This window comes from Atractosteus spatula, chromosome 8, assembly GCF_055471065.1.
Source record: "Atractosteus spatula isolate fAtrSpa1 chromosome 8, fAtrSpa1.hap1, whole genome shotgun sequence".
Lineage (NCBI taxonomy): Eukaryota > Metazoa > Chordata > Actinopteri > Semionotiformes > Lepisosteidae > Atractosteus > Atractosteus spatula.
The window spans coordinates 53,698,960-53,724,219 of NC_142713.1; the positions used below are offsets into that span (position 1 = coordinate 53,698,960).

At 54.1% G+C, this 25,260-nt stretch overlaps 1 protein-coding gene and 1 long non-coding RNA gene across 2 annotated transcripts in view; one reads left to right on the forward strand and one right to left on the reverse strand.

The window, feature by feature from the left end:
• kmt2e (lysine (K)-specific methyltransferase 2E) overlaps positions 1–20,407 on the reverse strand; it is a 47,252-nt gene extending 26,845 nt beyond the window's left edge. The window contains 2 exon segments of the mRNA XM_088923751.1: positions 2,673–2,857; positions 18,614–20,407. Of these exon segments, the coding sequence (XP_088779877.1) occupies positions 2,673–2,743 (71 nt within the window). The 5' untranslated portion in view covers positions 2,744–2,857; positions 18,614–20,407.
• On the forward strand, positions 13,954–20,423 carry LOC148829830 (uncharacterized). The gene is made up of 2 exons (XR_016091482.1): positions 13,954–17,159; positions 17,326–20,423. It is a non-coding gene; the product is annotated as an uncharacterized LOC148829830 (long non-coding RNA).
• The last annotated feature ends 4,837 nt before the right edge of the window (positions 20,424–25,260 follow it).

The window sequence follows — 25,260 nt, forward strand, 5'->3', positions numbered from 1 at the left end:
CTTAGGAATTTAAACACCACTTTGAAAAAAATAAACTGAATTTTGATACCGGGAACATGTAGAAACCCATTACCCATCTTCCTTTAACCGATCCGCACCTGTTTTGCAATCTTGGACAATTTAATTTCTAGCAAAACAGTGTGAAAACGCAGGCGACTGACACCTTTGGCTGGAGCGCAGGTACGGGCACAGGGGACGACAGCACAGCAAAACACGGCTCCCGAAACGCCCAGATTCCCAAAGGATCGGGTGGGCTTCACCACTAGCCATCGAGAGCCTTCAAACCAGCCCCGACAACAGCAGCAGCACCAGCCCCGCGGGTCTGATGAAACCCCTCGGTCAGTCAGGTCATGACGAGCTCGTGCCACATGAAAGGCCCTCCAACAGCGGAGGGAGTCTGTCATCACAGGTCCCCTGCTCCTCTCCTCCCTCCCTCCCTCCCTCTGCACGACGTCCACACACACACACAGCTCCCCGTACCTGGCAGGGCCTTCTCCCGCGTGCTCCCTCTCGCTCGGCGCTTCCTGAGTCGGAGCACGCTGTCGCCGCGCGGCCGAGCGAGAGCACGTGAGAGAGAGAGGGAGGGAGGGAGGGAGAGAGCGAGCACGCTCCAGTCAGGGCCGACGAGCGAGGGGGCGGGACAGAGCGCGCACACGCACACACACACACACGCCAGACACACACAGAGCAGCGCACTATCAGATAAGGGCCAAAACTGCCACTATGATAAACAGCTCAAAAAAAAACCCCAGTCAAACAGAACACGGATTGAAGCCAAGGGTGCTGGTTTGGTTTGTGTACTTTGGAGTAAGAATATCACCCCGGCTAGCTATATAAATACAGTCCCCAGTACAAAGCCATCGCTCCTACATCCAGTTAGAGAGGGCTCTTCTGAAGCACTGGGCTGAAAGCAGAACTCAGATCTCCAGCACTCCGACACCTATTCGACACAGTCCAAAAACACACCGCGGTCTATAGGTGGGAGACGATGAGGGGGGCCTCGCACATACATTAGTGAGGACGATGCATCTCTGTCTCTGTTTAACTAGTGGGACGGCGCTGCCATTTGCCCCGTGTCTGCTGGCTTGGGCAAGCGATCCCCGATTATCCCACTGCGTAACTCATCCCACAGCCAGAGCACGGCTTCCTCGGCTGAGCGCAGCTCTCCTGCTTCCAGCTGAGATGGGAACAGCCGGGTCTGGATCACGGGGGGCTTCAGGAAGCTGAGGGCTTTCATCTCTGCGCAGACTGGCGGAGGAGCCAGCGGGCGTGCAAGCTGGGGTAAACACTCACGTGCCCCCCTCAGTATCGCCTAGTGCAGCCTGGCTTCACAACGGGTCTGCAGCATGCAACCAGACACTGCCAGCCCACGCATGCACTGAGCTAAACAAAACACACGGGTAAGACGGGCTCAGGCATGCACAGAAATAAACACAAACACGTAGAACTTGTGCACACCTATAAAAGGGCACGCTTCACAAACGCGGGCTCCTTCGGGCTCCAAGGACTGGTTAGAGAGCGCCGACAGAGGCGAAGGAGGAGGAGGGGTGAGGGGAAAGGGAGTTTCTTGCAGTCTGACAGCTAGGAGTCCTAATCCTTTTAGTCTGTTATAGACCGGGAAAAGCTCAGGCACCAGCTCAGCGCTGCAGGCTAAAAATAGCCCACAGCGAGCCCTGGAGCCGGCTGACTACCTGCTGCTGCTGCACACACACAACACACACCTGCTGCCTGCCTGCACATAGCCAGCCGGGAGGAGAGGAGAGGAGGGAGGGGAGGGGAGGGGAGGGCCGGCACAGCGCAGAGCGTGGAGGAAGAGAGCAGCACCGCACAGCCTCAGGCAACGCCTGGGCTCTCGCCGCCATGGCAACACACCACCAGCGGACGCGCCAAGGTGCAGTGATGCCACACACACGCTGGTACAGCCGCTCGCTGCGGCAGCACGGCGCCAGGGGGCCCAGGCGCCTCTGGAAGCTCGATGGAAGCGCAAGCCCAGCCATCGCGGCACTGAGCAACCAGCAGAAAGACAAGCCGCCTTCCCTCTGCTGCTGGGTAGTGCGGGACGGCTCACAAGGCTTAAGAAAAGACAGGGAAACGCTCTCTGCGTAGCACTGGGATCCACGTCGTGCTTTTCAATCGTATAAAGTCTACTACAAAGAGTCAGAGAAATGACCCCAACTTCGGATTATTTTTACCTCCTTTAATTACCCACCAGATCAGAGAAGGAAGGGTGAAAACCCAACACCTGGGGCTGGATCACAGGAGAGCTGAAACAGCCCCGCTCTGTTCAAGGGGAGTCTGTATTGTCCCAGTCTTCCAGCACTGAAACACTAGCCAAGCAGGGACACCCTGGACAGAAGCCCTCACGGCCCTGCACCCTACAGCACCCTACAGCCTGGGCAATTCCCTCATCTTCCCAGGTGGTCTCCTCCAGCCTGCTGAAGAGGGGGAGCAGGAGGAAGACGGAGACACTGAACGCAGCAGGAGGAGGGATGATGAGAGACGGAGAGAGGTTGATCACGGTCACAGAGCAGGAGAGTCACCAAACAACAGGAGCACACAAAAACACAGAATGGAGGAGAAGCACCGAGGGCAAGACGGGCGAAGGCAGAACAAGCCGGACAGGAAGAGACGCACAGAGGAACGGAAAAGGTCAGAGAGCGGGGTGTACTCACTCCGAGCCTGCAGCCATGTCCAAGTATGAGGTGTCTGCTGTGTCGACTCCCACAGGGATGACTATGCTCATGACGTTCTCTTCTGATAAATTCGATTCCTACTGGGTCCTAAGCATTGGTATCCAAAACACTGGGGCATGCCAGCCACAGTGCTCATTGCAAACATCTAAGTGCATCCACAAATCCTGCAGAGAGAGGAGGGGGAGGGGGGGGGGAGAGCAGGATTAGGGCCCAGTCGCAGTAGCAGACAGAAACAAAAAAGAGCAGCAACCCCACAGTGCCACAAGGGGGAGACAGATCTCTTGAACGAGGGTAGTGTTTGAATGAGTTCAAACCACAGGGCGGAAAAAATTGGTCAAAAAAATGTCCCCTGAATAAAGAAGTTCACACAACAAGCAGCGAAAGTACAAAAGCTTTACAGCGAGAGCAGCTGAAGACGACGGAGGCTCTGGTGAAGGGGAGACTGTCCAGATTCTGAGCATTTTTTACTGGGAGATCCCACCACTGAGACAGAGTTGTTTGTGTCGCAGCAGCAGTTAAAGAGCCGGAGCGCACAGGAGGACCGTCTGAGGTTCCCCCCACCGGACCCCAGGGCCCCAGCGCCTCAGACGCAGGACCACGGAATAGCGGGGCGTTTCCTCAGCTTCCTCGCGCCTGCTAGCGCGGAGGAAGAGGCCACCAGTGCGGCGCGGCTCACAGACGTGGGGATGCCGGCGATCGGTGGGATTAATCCGATGCCCAGACCCACAGCCTGGTCACTCAAGCATCACACTCCAGCAGACACTCGGGAGCAGCCTGGAGCAGGCTTCGCCACACCCCCAGAGAGACACGGAGCCGGGGCCACTGACAACTGCTCTAACTAAATGCTCCTGTTGTGCAAACGCACATAATCTGGTTACTGTATTCAGATGCTGAACAGGCAGAGGCAAGGCGAACCACAGTCATGATTTGTAATGAAGCACCTTTCCCAGAGGACAGCCTTTCCACATCCTCTGCAGACTCACGTTACAGTATGACCTGGCAGGATCACGGCACGAGAGTCATAAAAATACGAGAAAGGAGAATGCAGGCTATTCAGTAATCAGGTTTCAAAATCAGCAGCTCGTACAGCAAATCAAAAGACACCTTTAGTGGCGCTCCGCCGTGTCTGAACAGGGCCAGCCCGGACTCGCTGAAACGGCTGACACCCCACACGCTCCATCTGGAAAACGGGTCTATTTGTAAAAATAAAGAGATCCGACAATTCTGTGGGAAAGACCTCCTGCAGAGCAAGAGCAACAGCGCTCGGGTAAGGAGTCTACAGTACCACCAGGGGGCTTGAACGGCTCACTCCTGCACTGGACTCGCACCTGGAGCGCGACCGGATCCACGCTGCCTCTGACCCTTCACACTTCTCGTCTTTCCAGCACGAGGAGAGAAACAACCCCCGAACGCTGGGCGATTCCCGTCTGCCGCAGCGGGGCCGGCGCGGAGAGGACAGCTGTCCGACCGAGGGCTAATTAATAGGCATGTGTGCGTGTGTGCGGGAGGGGGAGTCTGAGCACAGCCAGGCTGGCCTGTAGGCTTCAGCAGCCATTACTGCACGCAGGAATGGAAACATACTCTCGCTGCATAGCAACGAGATCCATGTCGGGTTTTACGGATGTACAAGTCAATATCCGTGGAAAGCTATGGTATTTTGAGCAAGCCTAGAGGTCAAACAGCATCAGGTGTCAACCCGGTGTCCTGGCCAAATTTCCTCCTGGCCTTTACCAATCATGGCCTCCTATTAGCCCCCCTCTCTGAACTGGCTTCATTACTCTGCTCTCCTCCCCACTGAGAACTGGTGTGTGGGGAGCGTACTGGAGCACTATGGCTGCCGTCGCATCACCCAGGTGGGGCTGCACATTGCTGTTGGTGGAGGGAGTCTCCATTACCTTTAAAGCGCTTTGAGTGTCCAGAAAAGCGCTATATAAGTGTAAGCAATTATTATTATTATTATTATTAAGATACACCTGGTACAAGAGCCTATAGCTCGTAAAAGCACTAACGGATCAGACATCTGTGCTGAGGTCGTCCCGAGAGCAGGATTCACTGCTCCACACACTCAAGGCACTCCGCCACCAAACCTGGCCCAGCACTGAAATCCAGGCTGGCACCACACTATATACTGAAATACCTGCCTGAGGAGTCCCGACAAACCTGAGGACAGCACAGGCATTTCCTGACACCTGAAGGACCCCTCCCCGATCGGTGAAGCGGTTCACTGCCAGGCCACACAAGCCCATCTGAGCTCTCCCAGCTCCCGCAGCCCAGTGATTCAATCCATCCCAGTGCATTAGCTAACATACTGGTGGGGCAATGCGTCCCATGCATTGATTATTGATTATTTTGAGGGCTGAGAAAGTGCCGATAAAGCATTGACCACTCTTCCAAAATCTTCATTTTTGTCCACATCCTTCTTGCTGAATGGACACAAGGATAAAGGTAATTTACTCCAACCCAACACATAAATAAAGCTTATGTATTCTGAATTAACACATGGATAAAGCTTATTTTTTCCTCTTAAAAAGTTCAAGACCACAGGGCCATGGCCTGCCCTGCCCAAGGCCCATCACTGTCTCTGCTGTGCTCTCTCCCAGTGATATCATTTCCTTCCAAGGCAGCTCCTTTAGACATCAAAGGGCTCCCGCAGCCACATTTAACTCCTAATCAGGCACCCTTGCATTGGCTACCAGTGAAGATCACTACAGATCTCCAAGCTCTGCTGCTAACTTACAAGGCATCCCAACAACCTGGACCTCCCCACCTTTCAAAAGAACTTCCAACTCCAAGCCACCCCTCTCCCAAAATCCAGGGCCTGAATCTCTCTGAACAATAGCGGTTTCCATTCCACAAACGCGACAGCAGAATTCAGGGCGACGGGCCAGCTCCAGAGCTTGGAATGCCCTTTCGGAGACCAGGGGAGAATCTGCTTCCTTTGCTTTCTTTAAACCCCCCATCTGCAAGTGTACGTCACCTCCCAGGTTTTCATGCTTATTGTGTATCACGTGCTGGCAAGTTTCAGCAAACCTTTACACTTTATTTTTAGAACGCTGTCTATTTTATGGTTCTCCTTTATGGCGCGGTGCTTCGGGGCTCTCTCAGGAACCGATGCTACTGGTAACGGCAGCCTGGGTAGAGCCTGGCAGGGGGGGTAATCCTGCCATCACGGCTCACGATCGCACTCTGGCACCCCCCCCCTGCTGCTGCTGCGGGCCGGCACTCCTGCCGTCGAGCCTGCAAGGCTGTCCAGGGCTCTTCACAGGCAAGGCCATTCAAAACCCCAGCGCCGGCCCCCAGCAGGCCCGTCAGCCCAGCGTGAGAAAGGGTGCCAAGAGCTGGGAGGAAGCGCTCCTCCCTCCCGGCCCTCCCCGCCTCCTTCAGAGCTCTCGCGACGTCTTGCAGGAAGGCAGAGGGGAGTGGCCCCAGCTCTGTGATTAAAAGAACTCAGGAAGGCTGTAATTAAAAGTTACCTTCAAAGGACGCTGCTCTTAATTCAAACAAGACACAGAGGAGAGGAGAAGGGGAGAAGCACAGAAGAGGCTGTAATTACAGGGCCAACTGGTTGGCAGGCTCTGCCGTGCACACACGCGCGCACACACCGACAGGCCCAAACGACCAGACAGCCGCAACACGGGCTCTGTGATCTTTCCCTGCGCTTCAGATTGAGGAGAGCAGAAAAACACGTGGGCCTCCCCTCCACCTCACACGCACAGGCGCACATGATGGGGATTTTTTGCGTCATTTCCTCTAAATATTTTTAAAAGCACAGCTGTAAGAAATCAGCCTCCCCCACCCCCAACAGCATCCCCTCGTCTGCCAATAGGCCCGGGAACCAGCAGCGGGGACGTGACTGTTTTCAAAAGCGTTGTTTTTTTTTCTTTACAGGAAAGAATTTAGTTGGGAAATTCGTCACAGTTGTGAAAGCCAGGAGTCACAGCTAGAGGACAGCGGCGTCTGGGCGAGCGGGCCCGCGTCTCTCTTTCGGGGAGCGGGGATGGGGACGGGCGCAGGGGCGCGCGTGGTCATCTGGGGCGACCCCGCCACAGGAAGAGCCGCTGTGGCAAGCGGGGCCCAGCTCGGGCACCCGTCGAGCCGGCCGCGACGCAAAACGGAGCCAGTCTGGACACCAGCCGCCTGGCGGAACTGGTTTCGGGTTTCCCGCAGACGTGGAGAGCGAGGCCTGAGGCGGGTCTGCGGGTCCGAGACTGGAGGAGCCCCCCCATCCTGAGAGCAGGGGAAACACCGGGAGGGAGGGAGGGGGGTACAGAGCGGAGAGAGAGGGAGAACGAGACACAGCACGGCGCTCTGCGCACAGGCACGGAGGAGTCGCGTCGCCGTGTAAACTACCGCCCCAGAGCCAGGGGACGGCGCCGGCCCGCACCAAAACACCCGGCTTCCACACTTCGGGCTGGCCTGAGCGGACCCATCTGCTGAAATCCACCGCCTCTACGGGCCGGCCCCTGGTTCGGCACCCCCCCCCTCTCCCTTAACCGGACCCAGTGTCAGCACCAGCCCCCGGGAAACCAGTCCCTTCAGAGAAACAGACATGGCTGCACCAGCGCTTTCACGTTCAGAAACCAAACTGCACGTTCTTTCAAAATCTAGGAGGACTAAAAAGAATCATTTGGGGTCTGGTGGTGACCGACTCTAGCAGGGAAGAGTAAATGACAGAACAGGTGTGCGAGTGAGGTCCGCTGCACGTGGGACTGCATCACCAGCAGCGTGGGGACACGCGGGGAAAACGCCTCCACCTTCGCAGGAACTCCTGACCTGATGCAAATGTTGAGGGGATGCCCCCGCAATTCAGATGACTTTCTACATAAACCTGAATGAATGGCACACTCCCAAATCTATCAAGGGCCTACACGTTCGTTTTCGGGCTCACCTCCCCCCCACGTGGAACTCTGTTTGGGCAGAGCGTGGAGCAGCAGACAGCAAACAAAAACACAAGGAGAGCCAACGGGACATCCTCACAGAGACACACACACAAGCACATGTGTGTGTGTGTGTGTGGCTGCGCACTCCACTAGCAGACAATAATGGCCCCAGGCCAGCACTGCCAGCTGAGAGAGAGGGAGAGAGAGGGAGGCACAGAAAGAGGTAGGGAGAAAGAACAGAGAGAGAGAGAGCTAGCAAGTGTCATCTAGCAACTGCCTGGCAAGCTGCAGTGCAAACCTCTGGGCTGGATAACACTGCACAACAGAGGAGGCCTGGCCTGAGCCTGCACAGCCACAGTCTGGCTGAACGTGCAATCACCGGGTCCTGCTATCAGTCCGCGCGCCGTGGGGGGGGGACAGCGGTGCAGAGGTCACGCGAATACACACACCCCAACATCCTGCAGCTCTCTACAACCACCACCGTTCCCGATTTACATCCATTAACTTAATCAAACCGAGTAAAGCCCAGCTCTTCCACTGCCTTTACAAACCGCTGCAAGTCTGCGGGACTGTGGCCCTGCAGGACCAGAGAGGCTGCCGCCGCCACCCCCCCCCCACTAACCAGAAACCCCAAGAAAGCGACAGCTCCAGGTCGACACACATGCCCACTTGACCAGACCCGACAAGGAAGCCAAGCTCAGAGACAGATTTCAGACTGAAACCAGGAAAGAAAGCAATTTATCCCTGCTGTATAAGCCGATCTGCTGGGCACTTCCAGGAATGAATGGGATTGATGGGGCTGCCAGGCAGGGCTGATCAGAGCAGCCTTCCTCGGATACTCTACAGGCACTCCCACGCCTTCATGGGCGGCAGACAGTGTCTGTCACCTCAGTGAAGCACAACATGCAGTTATTGGACACTTAAAGCTCCGATGTCACTGCCGTGCCATGACAACCCTCTCGAGTCCGTATCTGAGCAGCACCTGACTGGGAACGAGAGCACCAGGACGAGAGAGGAGCGCAGACAGCATGGACTAGCCAGGCAGTGACCAGGATGAGCTCACACCGGATGAACACCACCCCACACACACACACACACACACACACACTGCGCAATAATCGTAAGGGCCGCTCACCACATCCCTGTGATCCGCATCCAGGTTTCACATCCCGTTGTATAACACGCCGAAACAAAACACAGGGGCTGCGAGCTGGCCGCGGACAAATAACTTTGGCAGGCTGAGATTTATGGACGGTGCCATTTTGGCTTGTAAGAAAAAGTAGTTTGACTCATGAGGATGAGCTCCGTTACTGCCAGCGAGAGGACGTCAGCTCAGGAAGACCCTAACACTCTCCCGTCCGCAGCTGGAGGGTCACCTGCCCGACACTCAGCACTGAAAACAAAGACCAGGCGGAGGGAAAGGATCTGCTGTAAGGGACGCACGCCAACCACTGATTGACCACCGCAGGGCACCACCAAAACAAAATCTCACTGCAACCTGAACTACCAGAACCTCCCTACGGGTGGCTGGGGACAATGCTACATGCTGACAGGGAAACGTACAAGCCCTTGCCCAGACATGACCCTCTGTCACTGCCCCGATGACAAACCGCACAGCAGGGTACACAGATCAACAGGTCTGTGTATACCGGGGTCCCGGGCGATGACATTTCAGTCATTTTGTAAGTAACTGACCTGCTCACTTGGGAATTCCTTCTTCTGACTCGCACTGCAAAAGGGTTACCGCCGGCCTGCAGTTAAACTGTGAATGTGACCGTAGTCCTCTTTTCGTTTTTCCCACTGCAGCTCATGAACAGGTCTGGTATGGGTCCCAACGGATGTTCTGGGACAGTTCACAGTCAATACCGGAACCTCACTCTGCCTCTTCTCTTTCCCGGTCTGAGGTGAAGGTTTTATCCTGTAACCCTTCTCTCTCTGCGACGAGCCAGGACAGTTGGTCTGCACTGCTGCCCTGCCAGCCTCTCTACGAATGGTGTGGGGTTCTGCGTTCGTAACCACCTACAAAAAGATGCATGTCCCTACCCTGTCCTGGAAAGCCTGTTACTTCTGCTTTGCAAGATTCCTACCGGCTTGGCAGAGTTCACAACTCTTCTGAATCCAAGAAACATCTCTAATGAGGACTGGCTTTCCGGTCCACCACACAGTCTTTATCCTATTCCCCGAGTCAGGCTCTTGGGGCCCAGCTGGATGAAGGGGACCCTCGCCCCCCCCCCACCCTATCACATATGGAAAGGGGTATGTGGCTCTGGGAGGAGGACTTCACAGTCCATACAGCCAATCAACACAAAGCGCTGCTCGGAAGTTATCCATCCAAACAGTTTCACTGCCACTATACGTCTCTGCCTTACAGAACAGGGCTCAGGCGCTGAGCCAGTGACAGAGGTGACATCCCCCAGACAGTGCGGAGCTCTGCTGTGTCTCGCAGTGGAATTCTCCCCTGGCTACAGAGTGGAGCTGTGTGGCTCTGGGCCTAAGAACAGCCAGACTCGAACCCTGGCAGGGGCAGAGCACAGCCTCACTACAGGTCACTGGTGTTGTGTCAAATTCCCCCATGGGGGAGTTACCTGCTGGCTATGGAGGGGCGCTGTGCGTGCTCGGAGCCCCACGAGTGACTGGGACTGAATCCCAGCAGGGGACAGGGAGAGCTGCAATCACTACCCTGGAAACACTGAACGAGTCACAGGCCACCACTACACTAGGCCTTCTGAGACGTACACCATAGCTCCCAACAATTAAAAACTTCAAGATACTTTAAAGAAAGTGTATGTAAAATTGCTGATAACAGAAAGGTATTTCCTGTGCAGTGAACACAACACGCACTTTTAAAGCCCCAATGCCTGCTCATGGGCTATTCGCATGTCAACGCCTGTTCCTCATGAAATAATCATGCAGATCCACTTATCGTGAAACACTTCCTGTTCTTCCTGACGCTAGAGATGTCTTCCAAATACTTTAACCGTAAGAAGATGCTTGACTGCATTAAGGATACCTGTGGTTTCGCAATTTCCTGTGGAATCTGAGGCTGGGAGTGTGTCCCACCTCGGCCCTGAGCACTGCAGAAGCCGTGTCCACACCCACGCAAGAAGCCAGACAAGACCACCAGTGCCAGAGGACACTGGGGTTTTGTTTCAGCAGTGGGACCACCTTGCAGCCTGACCTCCTCAGATCCCGGATGGGACACCATCTGAGGGGAGAACCAGTACGCGGCGGTCTTCCCTCTGGCCCAGAATTCCCAAACCAGTGCCTGGGTATGAGGCGCCACCATGTCAGACCACACAATATACCGAGGTCCTGACTAACGCACCATGACATGATGTTCTTTTGAAGGAGTAGTGGTGTCGGCCCTGGCGTCTTGGCTAAATCCCACTCTCACCTGAGGAACCTCGGAAGGATCCGACAGCTCACACATGACACAACCGGACCTGCAGTGCAGGGGAGCTGCGACACCATGGCTGAACGCCCCACCCAGGTGGGAGCTGAGCACAGCGGTGGCTGGAGTGATCAAGTGGGCGCCTTCCTACATGTACAGTGCTTATGAAGACTACGGAATGAGAAGCGTTATACAAACACAAGAGCTTATTATTATTCTGAGAATCAGTCCCACTCTGTGTGCGCCTGGGAATTTAGTACCAGTCATGAAAAGCAAGGAGTAGCAACGACAGCAGTACTTATTGACATGGAACCCAGTGCAATCACTGACTAGCGATGCTCATTTAGTACAGTATGTGCAACTTTAGTCACCACGTTACAAAAAAAAGGTTATACCTTCCGGGGATCAGCCCAAGAAAAGAGTCCAGATTCTCAGGCTCTAAGAAATCTTCCACACTCACAAGCTACGGGAGCAGAGAAGATTATGAGGGGACCCGATTTAAGTACTCAAAGACTGTTACGAAACAAAAATCAAACCACTGCACCTTTCCAGAACCAGCTGTGCATTCAAACCAGTGCAGTGAAGTGGAAACTGTGGGGAAGCGCACTCAACAACAAGACAGGAAACACTTTTTTTTTTTTAAACACAAAGGGTTGTGGGAGTCTGGAACAAAGCGAGCCCAGCCATGATGTCAAAGCCGATACTCCGGCTTCTTTCGAGAAGCAGCTGGAGGAGATCCTTGAATCAATTAGCTACTGGCAACCTAACAAGTTACAGGCGATGTAGGGTCTCCTTTTGCCTGTAACCCTCCCGTGCTCTCACGCCAATCAGCAGCACCCCTGAACATGGCAGGTGAGCAGCAGCTTGTCTATCGCGGGCTGTGCGTGTGTGTGTGCTGACAACATGGTGACAGACAACCTGAAGCTGCAGACCTCCAGACAGGTGCCGCGCCAGCAGGGGCGCAGAACAGATCCCGAGAAGCACCTGGCTCCGCAGAGAGGAGAGGAGAGGGGGATCGAGAATGTGCGTGGGATGACCCCGGCTGACCTAGCAGGGAGACGCACACCCCCCCCCAGGACAGCGCTTCCCTGGCAGCCAAGGCGCCGACATGATGTTGGACTGCAGGCACACACGAGTCCTGAGCCAAGGCCCGGGAAGGTGTGGTTGTGGCTCAGCACACAGGCCAGACACGGTACAGCTCAATTTGGGAAAACCCAAGACAGAAGCCGAAGCAGCTGATCACAGAGAAAGTCAGACAGTCCGAGTGCATCTCTTTTGTTTCAGATCTTCTTGCAGATTTGTTCAAATGAGCGCAGACAGCAGGGCAGGCCCCCTGAGCTGCACACCCTGCTCAAAACTCTCACACAGAGAAAGCACAGCAATCGAGAGGCTCTCACAGGATCTCAAATCCACAGACACCAGCTCCAAATCAAAATACGGCAGGTAGCTCTCTGGCTCCACAGAGGTGGAAATCAGATTCCCAGTGCAAGGCAGTTTGACCCTTACCAGGTTTATACAAGTTGACACCTCAGTACAAAATCGTGTTCACTATTCCTTTAAGTCTCATCTGAAATTGTGACAGTTCTCCGCTACGCCTATGCTAAATGTTGTGACTGCGGCCTGTCACACTCAAGGGCTCTCAAATCCAGCCACAGAGATCCATGACAACCCACTCGCCCTTGTTAAGGCCGAACCCTCAGGACCTATCAGGATCAGACTCTCAGATCAGTATGCTACTAGGCCTACGTTTTCTGCAGTATACTACACACGGTGGGCGAGAGGCCACACTGATCCTAACCCAACACAGTGCCAGGAGGGCAGGACAGAGCCTCACACAACCATCTCAGGGTCCCTGGCAGAGAAGGTCTGGTGCTACGGGCACTAAGACAGGGAGGATGTCACAACACCTGCCCTGAAACTCGGGACCAAGTATACACCGATTTCTCAGACTGCACTCTGCATCAGACTATGACGATGAAGGACACATTATAGCCAAAGACATGTTTATTTCACGCAGAAACAGCTTGGACTCTTGACCAGGAACGAAGGGCCCAGGCAGGAGAAACAGACATCAACTCCTCCGAGGAGCTGTAGCTCAGAGGAGGGTAACTGGGATGGGACCCTTCTGATTGCGACAGACTAATTCCACAGCTCCCAGGGCACATGTAGATCTGCAGTACAGAGAAGGACCATCACACTCAGACAATAAACTGACAATCTCAAAAACAGAGGACTGACAGCAGACAGCCTCAGCACGTACACCCAACAGCGACTCCATCTTCTCAGACCTTGGCCAACCACACGACCGCGGGAGAGGACCACAGGAGGCCTGCCGTTATGAAACGACCAGTGCTCTGAAGGAGGTCAAGAAGCATCAGACAACGCCACGCTTCCACGGGTGAACGTTTTAATAGAGCGGAGATCCGGCCACCACTACGATGGCCATTCATTTAGGGAGGCGGGGACATGGTTTGGCACACGAAGCACCAGCGCAAGGCCCTGCCTGGACCCCGAGCCCGTGGGGCAGTCCACGCGGGAGTCCCCTTCTTCGAGCAGCTCGCTCACTGCTAAGGGGCAGAACCCCCGGGGACCTCTCCCCCCTGCAGGACAGGAGCCGCTGGGGTATTTTTAGCTGCCTCTGGTTGCACAAGAGGCAGCCGGCGCCACAGCCCATCTGCATTTTGGGCCTCATCCCACAGCCAGCCCCCCCCCCCCGAGTTAAGGCAACGATAAATATTGGCCAACAGCTTATCTGATCTCTCACTTCTTTTTGTCCGAGCTTCTCTAAAACCTGCGATGGCCGACACGGGCGTGCACCTCCTCCCGCCTGGGCGCGGGGTCTGGGCAGCGCTGACCGGAGGGAGCCTCAGCCTCCGCGCAGACACGCCGAGACGCTGCAGCACAGCTCCACGCGTCTCTCTCTTACTACTGCCTCTCCCCCTCCGACTGCTCAGCTTTACATCCAACTAGGCCAAAAATCAGATTTTTTTTTTTTTAGTAGTTTCTCATTCTCAGAGAGTAGTGCGATCACGTGACAGTTGGGGGGGGGGGGGGAGGTGAAAAAACCCACTCCGTTCAGACGGGCGACAGTCTCGCTAAGCGTGTGAAAAGGCTGCCAAAGTTAGCGTCACAGCCTGCTTTTCTCCCTGCGCGCAGCTGCCTCGTGCCGCTGTGGATCTGAGCGGCCGAGAGGCCGCGTGGAGGCCCCTGCTCAGCACTGGGTACAGGGCGGGTGCAGAAATATGATGGAGAGGGGGAGGGAATAGGCGTGCAACGCGATCATGTGACATCTGCCATACACTGGCTGAATGCTTAAGGTTTGTTTAGGGAAAGCCACCCAGTTTTTTTTAAAAATGAATCCCACCTGGCACTTTTCTATTGGATTTCTGCACAAGTCTGTCTATGAGCTGTGTGTGCGCGCGGTGTGCGCGCGCGGAGGGTCTGAGGACACTTCGAAAGAGGCCGGTCCCTGGAGTGCTCCCCCCAGCGTGCCCTCCGAGAGCCGCGCTTGCCTCAAGACAGCTCAGCGACCCCCTTATCCCCCGAAGGACGGAGGGGGCTTTTGTGCTGTCCTATTCGCCAGCTGCTCCCGGGCTGCCTCGCAGAGAGACGGGGTCGCACAGCCTGGCAGGACCAGGTTAGCCTCAAGAGCGCATTGATTTGGGAACAAAAACAAAAAAAAAATCACCCGAAAACAATGCAAATGATTCCCCCCACCCCTCCTAAAGGCAACCTTCTCACCACGGCCAGATCAGCTCATCTTCTGATGCTGCTCAGGAGAGGAGTCTCCCCAGGATAGCCTTCGAATTCCCCCTCCCCAACCAGATCTTAAAGAGACCCCCGTTCCAGAGGGCGTGAGGGGTCCCTCATTGTGGGAGAAGGATTATGCAGCACTTTTCCCCCATGACCCTGATTCCTCCCCCCCAGTTTCAGCTTCCCTACTCAGAAATACCTCGATTATTGAAAAACTGAGCCAGATCATCAAATACAGCCCACACATCCGGGTAACAACGCATTTGAACGCCCCCCTTTTGGCAGGTGAGGCGGCGCCACGCGGTGCCGATCAATGAACAGAAAGTCCAAGCCCCCAACGAACCCCCCGGCGATCGGAACAGCCACGTGTAAAGCAGAGCTCGCCGACAGCCCCGACAGCCACCACTGCCCCCACCCTGTGACACCCTTCACACGCTTCCAGCTCCTGCAGTTGTTTGTCTTTCCCTCACGAGAGACCGTCTGGCCTTCAGGACACACCTCCCTGGCTCAATGTTCAATTCAATCCACATGAGCTTACTGGCATGACATGTTAACAGGGCAGCAGCCAAAGCCTTTGTGCAAAACAGGAGAGGCATTACAGATGTTTAGCGGTGTGCAGAACATGCATTACAGTACAATACAAATGTCAGGACAACCCCGCACTTCACAGTGCTGGCTAGTTTCAAAGTGTACAGCAGCTTCACTGCTCCAGCTTGTGAAACGCTCCATCTTGTCAAGCAAACGGGGTTAACCCTGCTCACAAGACTTGCCGAGAGTCCCGTGTTTTTTTTTTTCTCTGCCTGGAGACCTGATGATCACCGATTGCGCGGTCCCACCCCGGTCCTTTAGAGACAGGAGGAGCCCTCATGCAGAGGGGATGTGTTCGAGGTGCGGGGTGGAAACGGAGGAGGGGAGCATCAGGTGTGTTGAAGGTAAAAAAAGGGAGGCTGAATTCTAATCTTCTACTTACTCTCCAAGATCCTGTTACTCTTGGGTAGCAAGTGAGGGAAAGGGTGAGGTCTTGTATGCCTTGGGACGAGATATGGCTGTTTTCTGGGGATGCAGATTTTTTTTTGTTTTTAAGATTACAGCATCTCCCCCTCACCTTGAATCTCACTGTCTTTTTAAGTCCACTGTGCAGCCCTGGAAAGGAGAGGGGTTGGGAGGCTGAGAGGGACAGAGCTGTGCTCAGATCTGGATAGGGGTTTGGGGCAGGAGGAGGAGAGGGGAGGAGAGAGGGGGGGAAGGATTTGCAATAAATCCCCCATTGTTCTTTTCACGATGTGCTGCATATTTATCCTTTTATGCAACCCCGCTGTATGACAAACCGCCAATGCCAGAGTCAGATTCAACTCACTGAAACACACCCGGACCGACAACAACGCCAAACACAGAGGCGCTTCTCTCGCCTGTGAAGCCCGGACAATGAATTGGGTCGTCTTCTTAAAACAGGAGGACATCTACACGTGTAGACAAGACAAAAACCCACAAAGGTATTCCTCATCTACACCCATAAAGAAACGGGCTGTATATGCAGCAATCCTACCGGCAGGCAAGGTTATTGGGATCCAATACCGTACAACAACAACCGTTTGCCTTTAAACGACATCTTCCTTCTAAAGGCGATCTCTTGGATTTGACATTCCTAGCTATGAAAGTCTACATTTTCAAGTCGGGGGCGGTGGTAAACCCCTCGCTTCGCTTCCGACACGTTCCCCCCCTTCATTTCAAGAAAATGAATAGCGACTACCGTGCGGCCAAACGCTGTGTGAACCCGACGGCTCGGCTCTCCGCCTGTACCCCCGGCGCGCTGACGTGACAGACGGAAACGACGATCTCTACACAAGCGCAGATAACAACAGCCCATGAATGACTCTTTTTATTTCTAGCTCTTTCGTGTTGTGTAGTTGTCTGTGTGTGTGTGTGTTTGTACGCTGGCCTGTCTGAGCGCTGCAGTGAGCTCGGCCGCCCCGGCAGGGGTGTGGAGGGGACTAACAGATTAAATTACCACAACATCAAGCCGGTCCGCCATTTTTATAGCACTTTCCAGAGGACAAGCTATCGCACGGTATCGCCCGGAGACAGCCGACACTGGGGCGGAAAGATGCTCCGAAAAAAAGACCCTTCGTCTGCTAGTGAGGGGGGCTTCTCGTTCCTCTAACGACTTTAAGCACCTTTGCTTAACTGACAACGGTCATACGGTTTTCCGCACGGAAAAAAAAGGCGAACTTCACGGACAATTTGTAGCTCCGGAACTGCAGACGACAAAAAAAAAAACCCACAGCGACTTCACCATGTTTGGATAAAAAAAAATACACCCGAGTCATCACGTACTCTCCTCACACGACGAATAATCCAAAATAAAAACGACAATAACAAACGGCGGGAGGATGACGGTGCTCGTTTCCCGAGCTTACGAAACCACGGATCGTCGAAACGCAGGTTTAAAAAAATCAGAACTCGCCGCGGGGAGGAGGGGGGGGAAAAAAAACACCCGTCTGAAGTAAAAACTTTGAAAAATACAACCGGGTTGGGGGGGGGGGGGGGGGAGAGAGAGAGAGAGAAAGCCCGGAAAGGCTTCACTATCTCCCCTCTCTCCGTGTCTCAGCCGGACTCCCCTCACGCCGAGAGAGAGAGAGAGAGAGACCCGCCGGGCAGCCGTGACAGCAGCTCCCGTGTTTCCCCCGACATGTACAGTAACCGCCGCCGCTCTCCGCTCCCCTCCCCCACGTTTGCAGCAGTACAGCCCCGTACACTCTGAATCTAAATTAAGGTCTGAAATGCATTTTTTGCGATCGCAGGTCCGGCGGGGACTCCCTCGTCTGCAGTTCTGCGACTCCCCCCCCCCCCAACCGATCCCTCCTCGGCGCGGCGAGCTCCTCTCCTCTCCCACGTCGTCTTTTAAAAATGTTTTAATATGGATTTTCGGAGAAAAACAGGGAGGGGAGGGGGGGTATTTAAAAAAAAGCCTCAACTGGATTCGGATAAAAGGAGATCTTTACGGGGGGGGGAGGGAACACGATCTCTTTCCCCCCCCCTCAGAAGGAGGGACGGGCGCTGGAGACAGACCCCCTAGTTAAGCTCCGTGGCTATATAAACAAAAGCGCTCTTGTGTTCCCCGTCTTGCTCAAGTTGGGCTCACACCTCCGAGACACCTCTCTTTTCCCAAAAGAGAATCATAAAAATAAAAGAAGAGCAGCCGCTGGAGCAAGCCGGTACCCGTGGCTTTTTAACGCCGCGATTGAAACGGGTACAGGCGGAGACGAAGGCGTTATTCGTGTGAGGTTTTCCTTCGGCTGAACATCTGAAACTTCGCTCGCCAGCAGCAGGCACGGTAGCAATGTAGTGCCTTTACTATTCCCACTTTTAATACGTCAAACACCAACGGGCCGCTTAAAAGAAAGCGGGTAGGCTGTGCATATTTAAAAAGTACCCAGTATTTACAGCACAACAAAGGGCTGACAACCGGCTAGCCACCGTTTACTTAACGTGATCTTTCTCCCTTTTTTTTTTGTTTTAAAGACCATCCGGCACAACCCGCCATGTTAAAGCAAGCCCAGAAAACAGCTGCATCTCTATCATCCCCAGACATCGCCAAACACCCCCCATCATCACCCGCACTCGGGCCCCGGGCACCCAGGGGTGACCCCCTCGCACGAAACCACCCGGAGCGAAGAAACTTTCGCCCATGACCAGCTGCTTTTAAAAACCCGGCCGCTCTGAAACCCGGGATTTAAAATCCCAGAAGCATCTAGACAGGACAAGCCGCTCCAGGCTCACTGGGCTGTTGTAATTCGATGAGCACCCGTTTTAAATGAAAACTACGTGGCACAGCGCGGAAAAAAAGTTGCAATTCTCCTCTTTTGCCTCCCCCGTACAAAAAGCGTGCAACTCACCTTAAAGGTCCACTGTAGGTACTGTGAATAAAGGGACAGGGGACCCGGGTTAGACCCCGCCGCCCGTACCTCCACACAACCAAAACAATACTACAGTCTCCACTGCGGATCTCACTACAACAAAGGCGAAAAAGGGGTAATAATTACATTACCCTCCATAAAACCTCCCCTGCTCCGACCTCTGGTCTTTGTCGTCACCCCACTTTCACGATTGGGAGGTTTTTCCTATACAGAACCGTATAATTCCTCGGCTCCTCCGCTCTATCCGCGGTGCCTATTCGTAACCAGATCCCCTATCTCCTGTCTCTTTTCCCTTTGTAAAAATGGCGGCTCAGGCAGGACGCCCGTGGCTCCGCCTCCCCCCCCCCCGACGAGCCCCCCCTCTCGACCCGGGCCCCGCCCCTACACCCTGCGGGGTTCACGGGCCCACGTCCGCAGGGGCGCCGACGAGCCTGCGTGAGAGCGAGTGCACGAGCGGAGCCGGAGCGCGCTCGCGAGTCATGCCCCTTTCCTCCCCTCCCCCACCCGCTTCCTACGACGTTGCCCAAAAATGACATCATTCCGAGCGCTCTTTTTTTTTTTCCGCCATCTTTGTGTGGGGCAGTCGAGAACGTGCCGTGATGGTAGCGCTTGGGCCTAAAGTCTTCTACACTTCGAATTACCAAGTCAAAACCTTTATGAGACGGATCTTTATACCACCTCTCCTTTATCGTGCAAGTGATTTTCTTATGTAGCACTAAAGTACCAAAACCCTTCTTTCGTATATGTCTTAATTCATTTAATTATTTTTTACAATAATTCACAATTATTTTTTTGCACCTGGCCTGTTGAGAACAGCTGTTTTTCAGCTCGGCATTAGTGGCACAACCCGTCTTACGGAGCGGGTGACGAGGACTGTATCCTTTCCAAAATCGTTCCTTCATCATCATCATCATCATCATCATCATGATCTGTGCTTCAGTGACTGAGCCTCTCAAGACCCGCACCAACAACTTGCAAAAATATTCACCCCCTGCAAAGTTTCCATGTTGCTGTCTGAGCCTGCAATCGCGGCACTTTCAGATCTGCTCCAAACTGTTATAAGGGCTAGAAAATGCAGATGGTGTGTGCATTCATTCTATTTTTAAAAGACGGAGGATTATCAGCTGCAGTGAGCACTCAGCCCTTTCGCTGTGACAGTCCTGCTCAGTGCAGGGGCAGGGACAGCCGGAATGCTCACACTGTGAGCAAACCAGACTCCCGCCTGTGTGGAATCAAAGTCGCGCACTTGACTTCACACTCCATTCTTCTTCCTCTGCCGGTTTCCTCAGCCAGATACCGAACTTCAAGCCACGACTTACCCGGTCCATTTCGATCCCAGGCGGAGGGGGCTGTGGGTCACCGGGGGGGGGTGCTGCTGTCTGTCCTCTCCCCATGGACAGGTTTCTGTCGTCTTGCACTGACGGCCCTGCTATAGGCCTGACGCAGGAGGAGCTGCCGAGGGAAGCTTGGCTGACAGCGTCCCGTGGGATCGGAACCCAAGAAAATAATAATAACACCAGCCAAGAAATGCTGTGTTTTTCGTGTTCTATTTTTTTTTGTAATAGAATAACGTGGCGATGTTTTCCTTTTCTTCTTTTTGTTTTGTTTGCATACTCTTTGAATGTACAGGAGTGCTGGGTGTCCATAAAACATTTCCCTCGGGGGACATTAAATCTTATCTTATCTCTAAATCTTAGCGCAGTGAGAGGAGACCGTAGATGGGGGGTGTGGGACACAGCAGCAAAGCACTGGGGCACGGAGAACCAGTTCAATAAAGGCTCTTCTAAAACAGAAGGTTTTGCGTCTTGACTTGAAAGCGCTCAGGAAAGGTGATGCTCTGATATCCTTGAGGGGAGAGTATTCCAGAGCAGCAAGAGAAGGCCCGATCACCCATAGTATGTAAACGTATGAGATGTTCTGCAACTGGAGACTCAAGCAAAACGCCGAAACACCTGGTGGAGAGCTCAGCTTCGTCACCTTGTGAGATGCGTGTCGAAACAGATGCATTTGCTATTTACATGAATTCCCTTTTAGTTTCACTTTTGGCCTGCAAAGGGCGGGCCTCGTCACCCACGGGGTGTGGACGGGCTTGGGGGGGCAGGCAGGAGAGCAGACCTGGACGAGCGAAGGTTTCCGGGCGGGGTGCGGAGACGGGAGCGAGCCGGAAGGAAATTCCTCCAGCTCGCCCTCCGCGCGCTTTCCCAAACGTCTCCTCGCGCAGGGGTTGCCATGGCAGCCCCAGCGGGAGGCCGCACGGATCGCTCCGGCACGGAGGTGCGCCGAGCGACAGGGCCGTGTGCGACAGAAGGAAAACACAAGGAGGCGAAAGGCAGGCCGGTCTGAAGTCACGGGCTGTGTCTCCTTGAAAGGGAAGGGTTATTTCTTCGATTTAAAAGGTTAAACGCGCGCTCCATGCATATTCGCCGTTATTTAAATCGGACATAAAAAAACCCTCTCTTCGGCTCAGACCGCGGACTCCTCACGGCTCGGGTCTGCTCCAAGAGCTCTCCTACGCGCAGCCAGAACCAAGTCAGCCCAGATCCTCGCAATTTCATGTTTGTGATTTCTGTACGCCTCCCACTTTTTGTATTTGGTGTGTGCGTGTGTGAAGGGAATATTGTAATACAGCATGCAAACGCCAGCGAGGCTCACACGGGCATGCGCCCGGCAGGTCAGAAAAGGCTCGTCCGACCGTCGCAGAGGTAGAAAACGGAAACAACACCTTTGTTTTCAAACGTGCCCATGTACACAGTTTATCCCACCCCGATCCCCAACGTAGAAAATGGAGAATTTCCACCGCAACACAGTTAAAGACCCCTTTGCCTTGTTCTCCGGAGAAGGGGGCGCTGTCACCTCTTCATGCCTATTATTATATTCTGCAAAGGAACGAGTAAAAGGTTCAGTCCCTGCTGAAAAGAGCAGAAAGGAAACGCAACGTTTCGGCTGTGGAGCCTTTTTCGGGTGTTATTGGATTCTGCCAACGTCTCGAATGAAAACACCCGTTTTGTAGTGATGTCCGTATTTCGCCGTCTCGGCAAACCACAAGCCGTCATGAGAATGTTTTATTGAATTTAGCTCGCATGCGTTCTCGGACCAAACACAAGGATCAGTGAGGGATTCAGGTTTTGCACAACAAAAGAGAACAACATACAGTATGTGAACTCTTGACTCCTACAGCGCGCGTCCGCCAGCCGACACAGAAACACCGCCCTCCGCGAGAAACAGCGAGCGGACGAGGAGCGACTTGACCGAACCCGGGTCAGGACCCGAAACAAAAGCCCCAGTGAAAAGATAAAAGAAACTCGATTTCATCTGTTTGTGTTTTAATTCACCCCCGCCCCCAGAAAAAAAAAACAGCTTCCCACAGTTTGCGCCCCCAGTTCCAGGGTCGTGTCGTGTCGTATTGATCTGCCCCCCCAAGTTCGAAAATTGGACCGGTCAGACTTCTGTTCCGGGTGCCGGCATCAATGAACTTTCAGTTCAGAGAGTCTCTGCTGGTCCATTTAGCTCATAGCGCACCGGTGTCTCACGCAGTGTAAACAGGCCGTTTCGACTGCTTGCATTTTTCCTCCCGAGAACCGCGGCAGGCTGGAGATCGAAATGCGAAGTTGGAGACGACAACAACAACAACAACAACAAAATCATCCGAGAGTTAGGTTTATGGCAGGCGTGGGGAGTAAACGTTACAGTTAAAACCTCAGGAAGAATTCCGAACGGGAGAAGGGGGGGGGGTCAAAGCACGCGCAGCCCCCACAGGCGCCTAAATCCCTGGATGACTATTGGGATCTGCGGATTCGGAATGCGAGGCTACCGCCAGACCAAAACTGATCAGAAAAAGTCTTTCAAAACTTCTTATAAGGATATGACATCTGCAGGGAGCTTTGAGGTTTCTTTCTTTCCAGGCATTGCTGTGATTTAGTGACCTGTTGGGCACGACTAAGGCGAGTGGGGGCAGGCGGTGTCCTCTGACACCTTTGGATAGATTCTTCACTAGATTCTTCAATAGCTTCTATCCACAAGCAGTGAGACTGGCGAACACATTTAGCCATCCCCCTCGGACCACACCTACACCATCACCATCTGCCTCTTTATGATTTCTTATCTATTGCACATCTCCAGTCATTGTTTACACGTCTGTATTGTTTACATTCAAACTGTCTACATGTTTACTTGCACACTGTCTACTGTTTGTTTGTATATTGTCTTGATGCACTGTTTGCACTTTGTTTTGTTTTTTACACTTGTTTTACAATCGAGAGACTTTCTGTAAGTAAGAATTCCATTGTACCAGTACTGGTTACATATGGCAATAAAGTTCAAGTTCAAGTTCATAGTGCTTTTCTTGCTCAGGGTTCCTGGGTGACGTGCGGGAGTTATTCTGCAGATCAGGTGGCGAAGAGGCAACTTTGTAAATTCGGAGTGTTGCGAGCTGGGCTAGGGGCGAACCTTAGACAGGCTACGTTTCACAAGCCCCCAGTGGAATTTAGCCATCGAAGGGGGACGTTCGGCATGAGACATTGTTATGAGCAGTGACCCGGGGGGCTCTTTGATGACCGATCAGCAAGACCCCCGTTCAGAGGACAGCCCCGTACTGGAGCACGACAGGTTGGGAAATTCTGGTCCAGTGGGAAGATCGCCACCTACTGGTTGACCAACACCGTTCACAGCAGCCACCTGGGCTTCCCTAGAGAGGCCTCGCACCCCAGAGCCGAGCTGGCCCAGCCTGCCTGAGCTCCTGAGGCCCAGCTGAGACCGGGAGGTGGCACAAGGTGGCATCGCTGCTGTACCCTTGTCTCTAGGGGGGCAGCTCTCAGGGTGTACCACTGAGGGATTTACAAGCCCCCGGCATGTGACTGAGGTCTGATCGCTCGGCTAGTCACGGGGTCAGGTGATAGCTCCCACCACGCTGACCGGGCCGTGACTTTAGGCATGGAACGGGCGGCACGTCGGTATATTGAGGCGCTTATGTTCGGGCGTAATCGAAAAGAAATACAGCTGCCCCAAAAACCACATGGACCCACGTAATCCAGAGCACATTCTGTCTTTAACACGGGGAGCCCTGCTCCATTTCAAGAGCCAAGGGGATTTAAACATCCAATGGGAGTTTGCAGCTTCCCGTTGCCCGTGGTATAACAACACACCAGCTCCTGCTGCCCTCTGCTCCCTTCCTTACCCTGATCAATGGATCCTCACCCACGTGCTCCTTCATGCTCGATGGGAATTGTCTCGGTGCTGCTCTGCTCAGCCCAGGCTTTGCACTTCTAATGCGTGCCTCTCTCATTGCTTTCGGCCGCTTGAGTTTCTGCCTGCTTTCTCTACTATATTGGATTTCTGTCATGTACGGGATGGGCATTGTTTTTCGTAAGCCAGTCTTGTATAAGGACACCGGAAGGTCTCCAGTCAGCGTGGATCTTGATAAACAAGAAGCAGGATCGTTGAACCGAAAGAGACCGTTTGTCGTGTGACTCATGGGGCTGTCCCAGCGCCGCCCTTCGAGCGACAGGCCTGCCCTGCTCCAGGACTGAGAGCCCTGAGCTCTGAAGGAGCCACAGAGGGGTACGGGTGGCAGGTATTAGTTACTCGGCAAGTGGCCCCATAAATCATGGTCAGATATCACACTAGTGCACTGCACACTGATCCCATCCCTGCCCTCACTCTAGAACATGCCCTCAGCCTCGGACAGAACGGAGTGGGCAAATAAGGGGGTCACACACAGAATTTCTAAACAAATAAATTGGATCAACGCTGACCCATCACGGATCCACCGACTCGGCTTCCAGCCCCTGCCTCCCCTGCGTGCCAGGGTTTGGCAGGGAGCCGCGGAGTCAGCGCGGTCATTAAAAGAAGGGACACTGTGATTGTGAAAGGCCGCCTGGGCCGTTGCCGAGTCGCAGCGAGAGACAGCGAGCGTCCCCGCGCTGATTCACAGTCGCCGCGCAGCCATGCTGGCGAGAAGCTGTGCCGAGCGTCCGGGGGCCGTGCTTGGCTCGCTTCCTGTGGTTTTGTAGCTCGGAGGCGGGAGGGGGGGAGACGCTGCTGTCGTTCCCCCTGGTCTCTGGTCCCGTTCCCCCGTCCTCCTCCTGACTCGCGTCACCCCGCTGTCCTCGGAGGTGCATCGACTGCCAGGCCCGGGGAGGCCACCGCAGACTCCTCTCAAAGGGCCACACGGCCCTCCCACGCCCCCCGCAGGTATTAGAGCCTCAGAGCAGCACTCAGGGCTCCGGACTTGTACCTGGAGGGTTGCAGGTGCAACTCCGGCGGGGAGCACAGCTGCTGCTCCCTTCTGCAAGGTGCTCAACACGAATTGCCCCCGTTAAGCACCCAGCTGCATAAATCGGGGCCAACGTAGGCTGTCTGTCATTGAGAATGAATCTTTTAAGAGGAACTTTAACGAAATCCTTCTAAAGATCGCAGTATGACATGTGTTATGTTTGTGCCAGGTGATGTGCTGCGCTTGCTCAGGGAGGTCCGGCACCTTAAGCACGAGACCTACTGTACTTTTTCCAAATCAACGCTCTGACTTTGAATCTTATGTCCTTTACAGATGTTCCTCTAGTTCAGGTCATTGTCTCTTCCATACCCTTGCATGGGTGTGGAAGCTCAGGGGCGGTGGGTGGCTCTGTGGC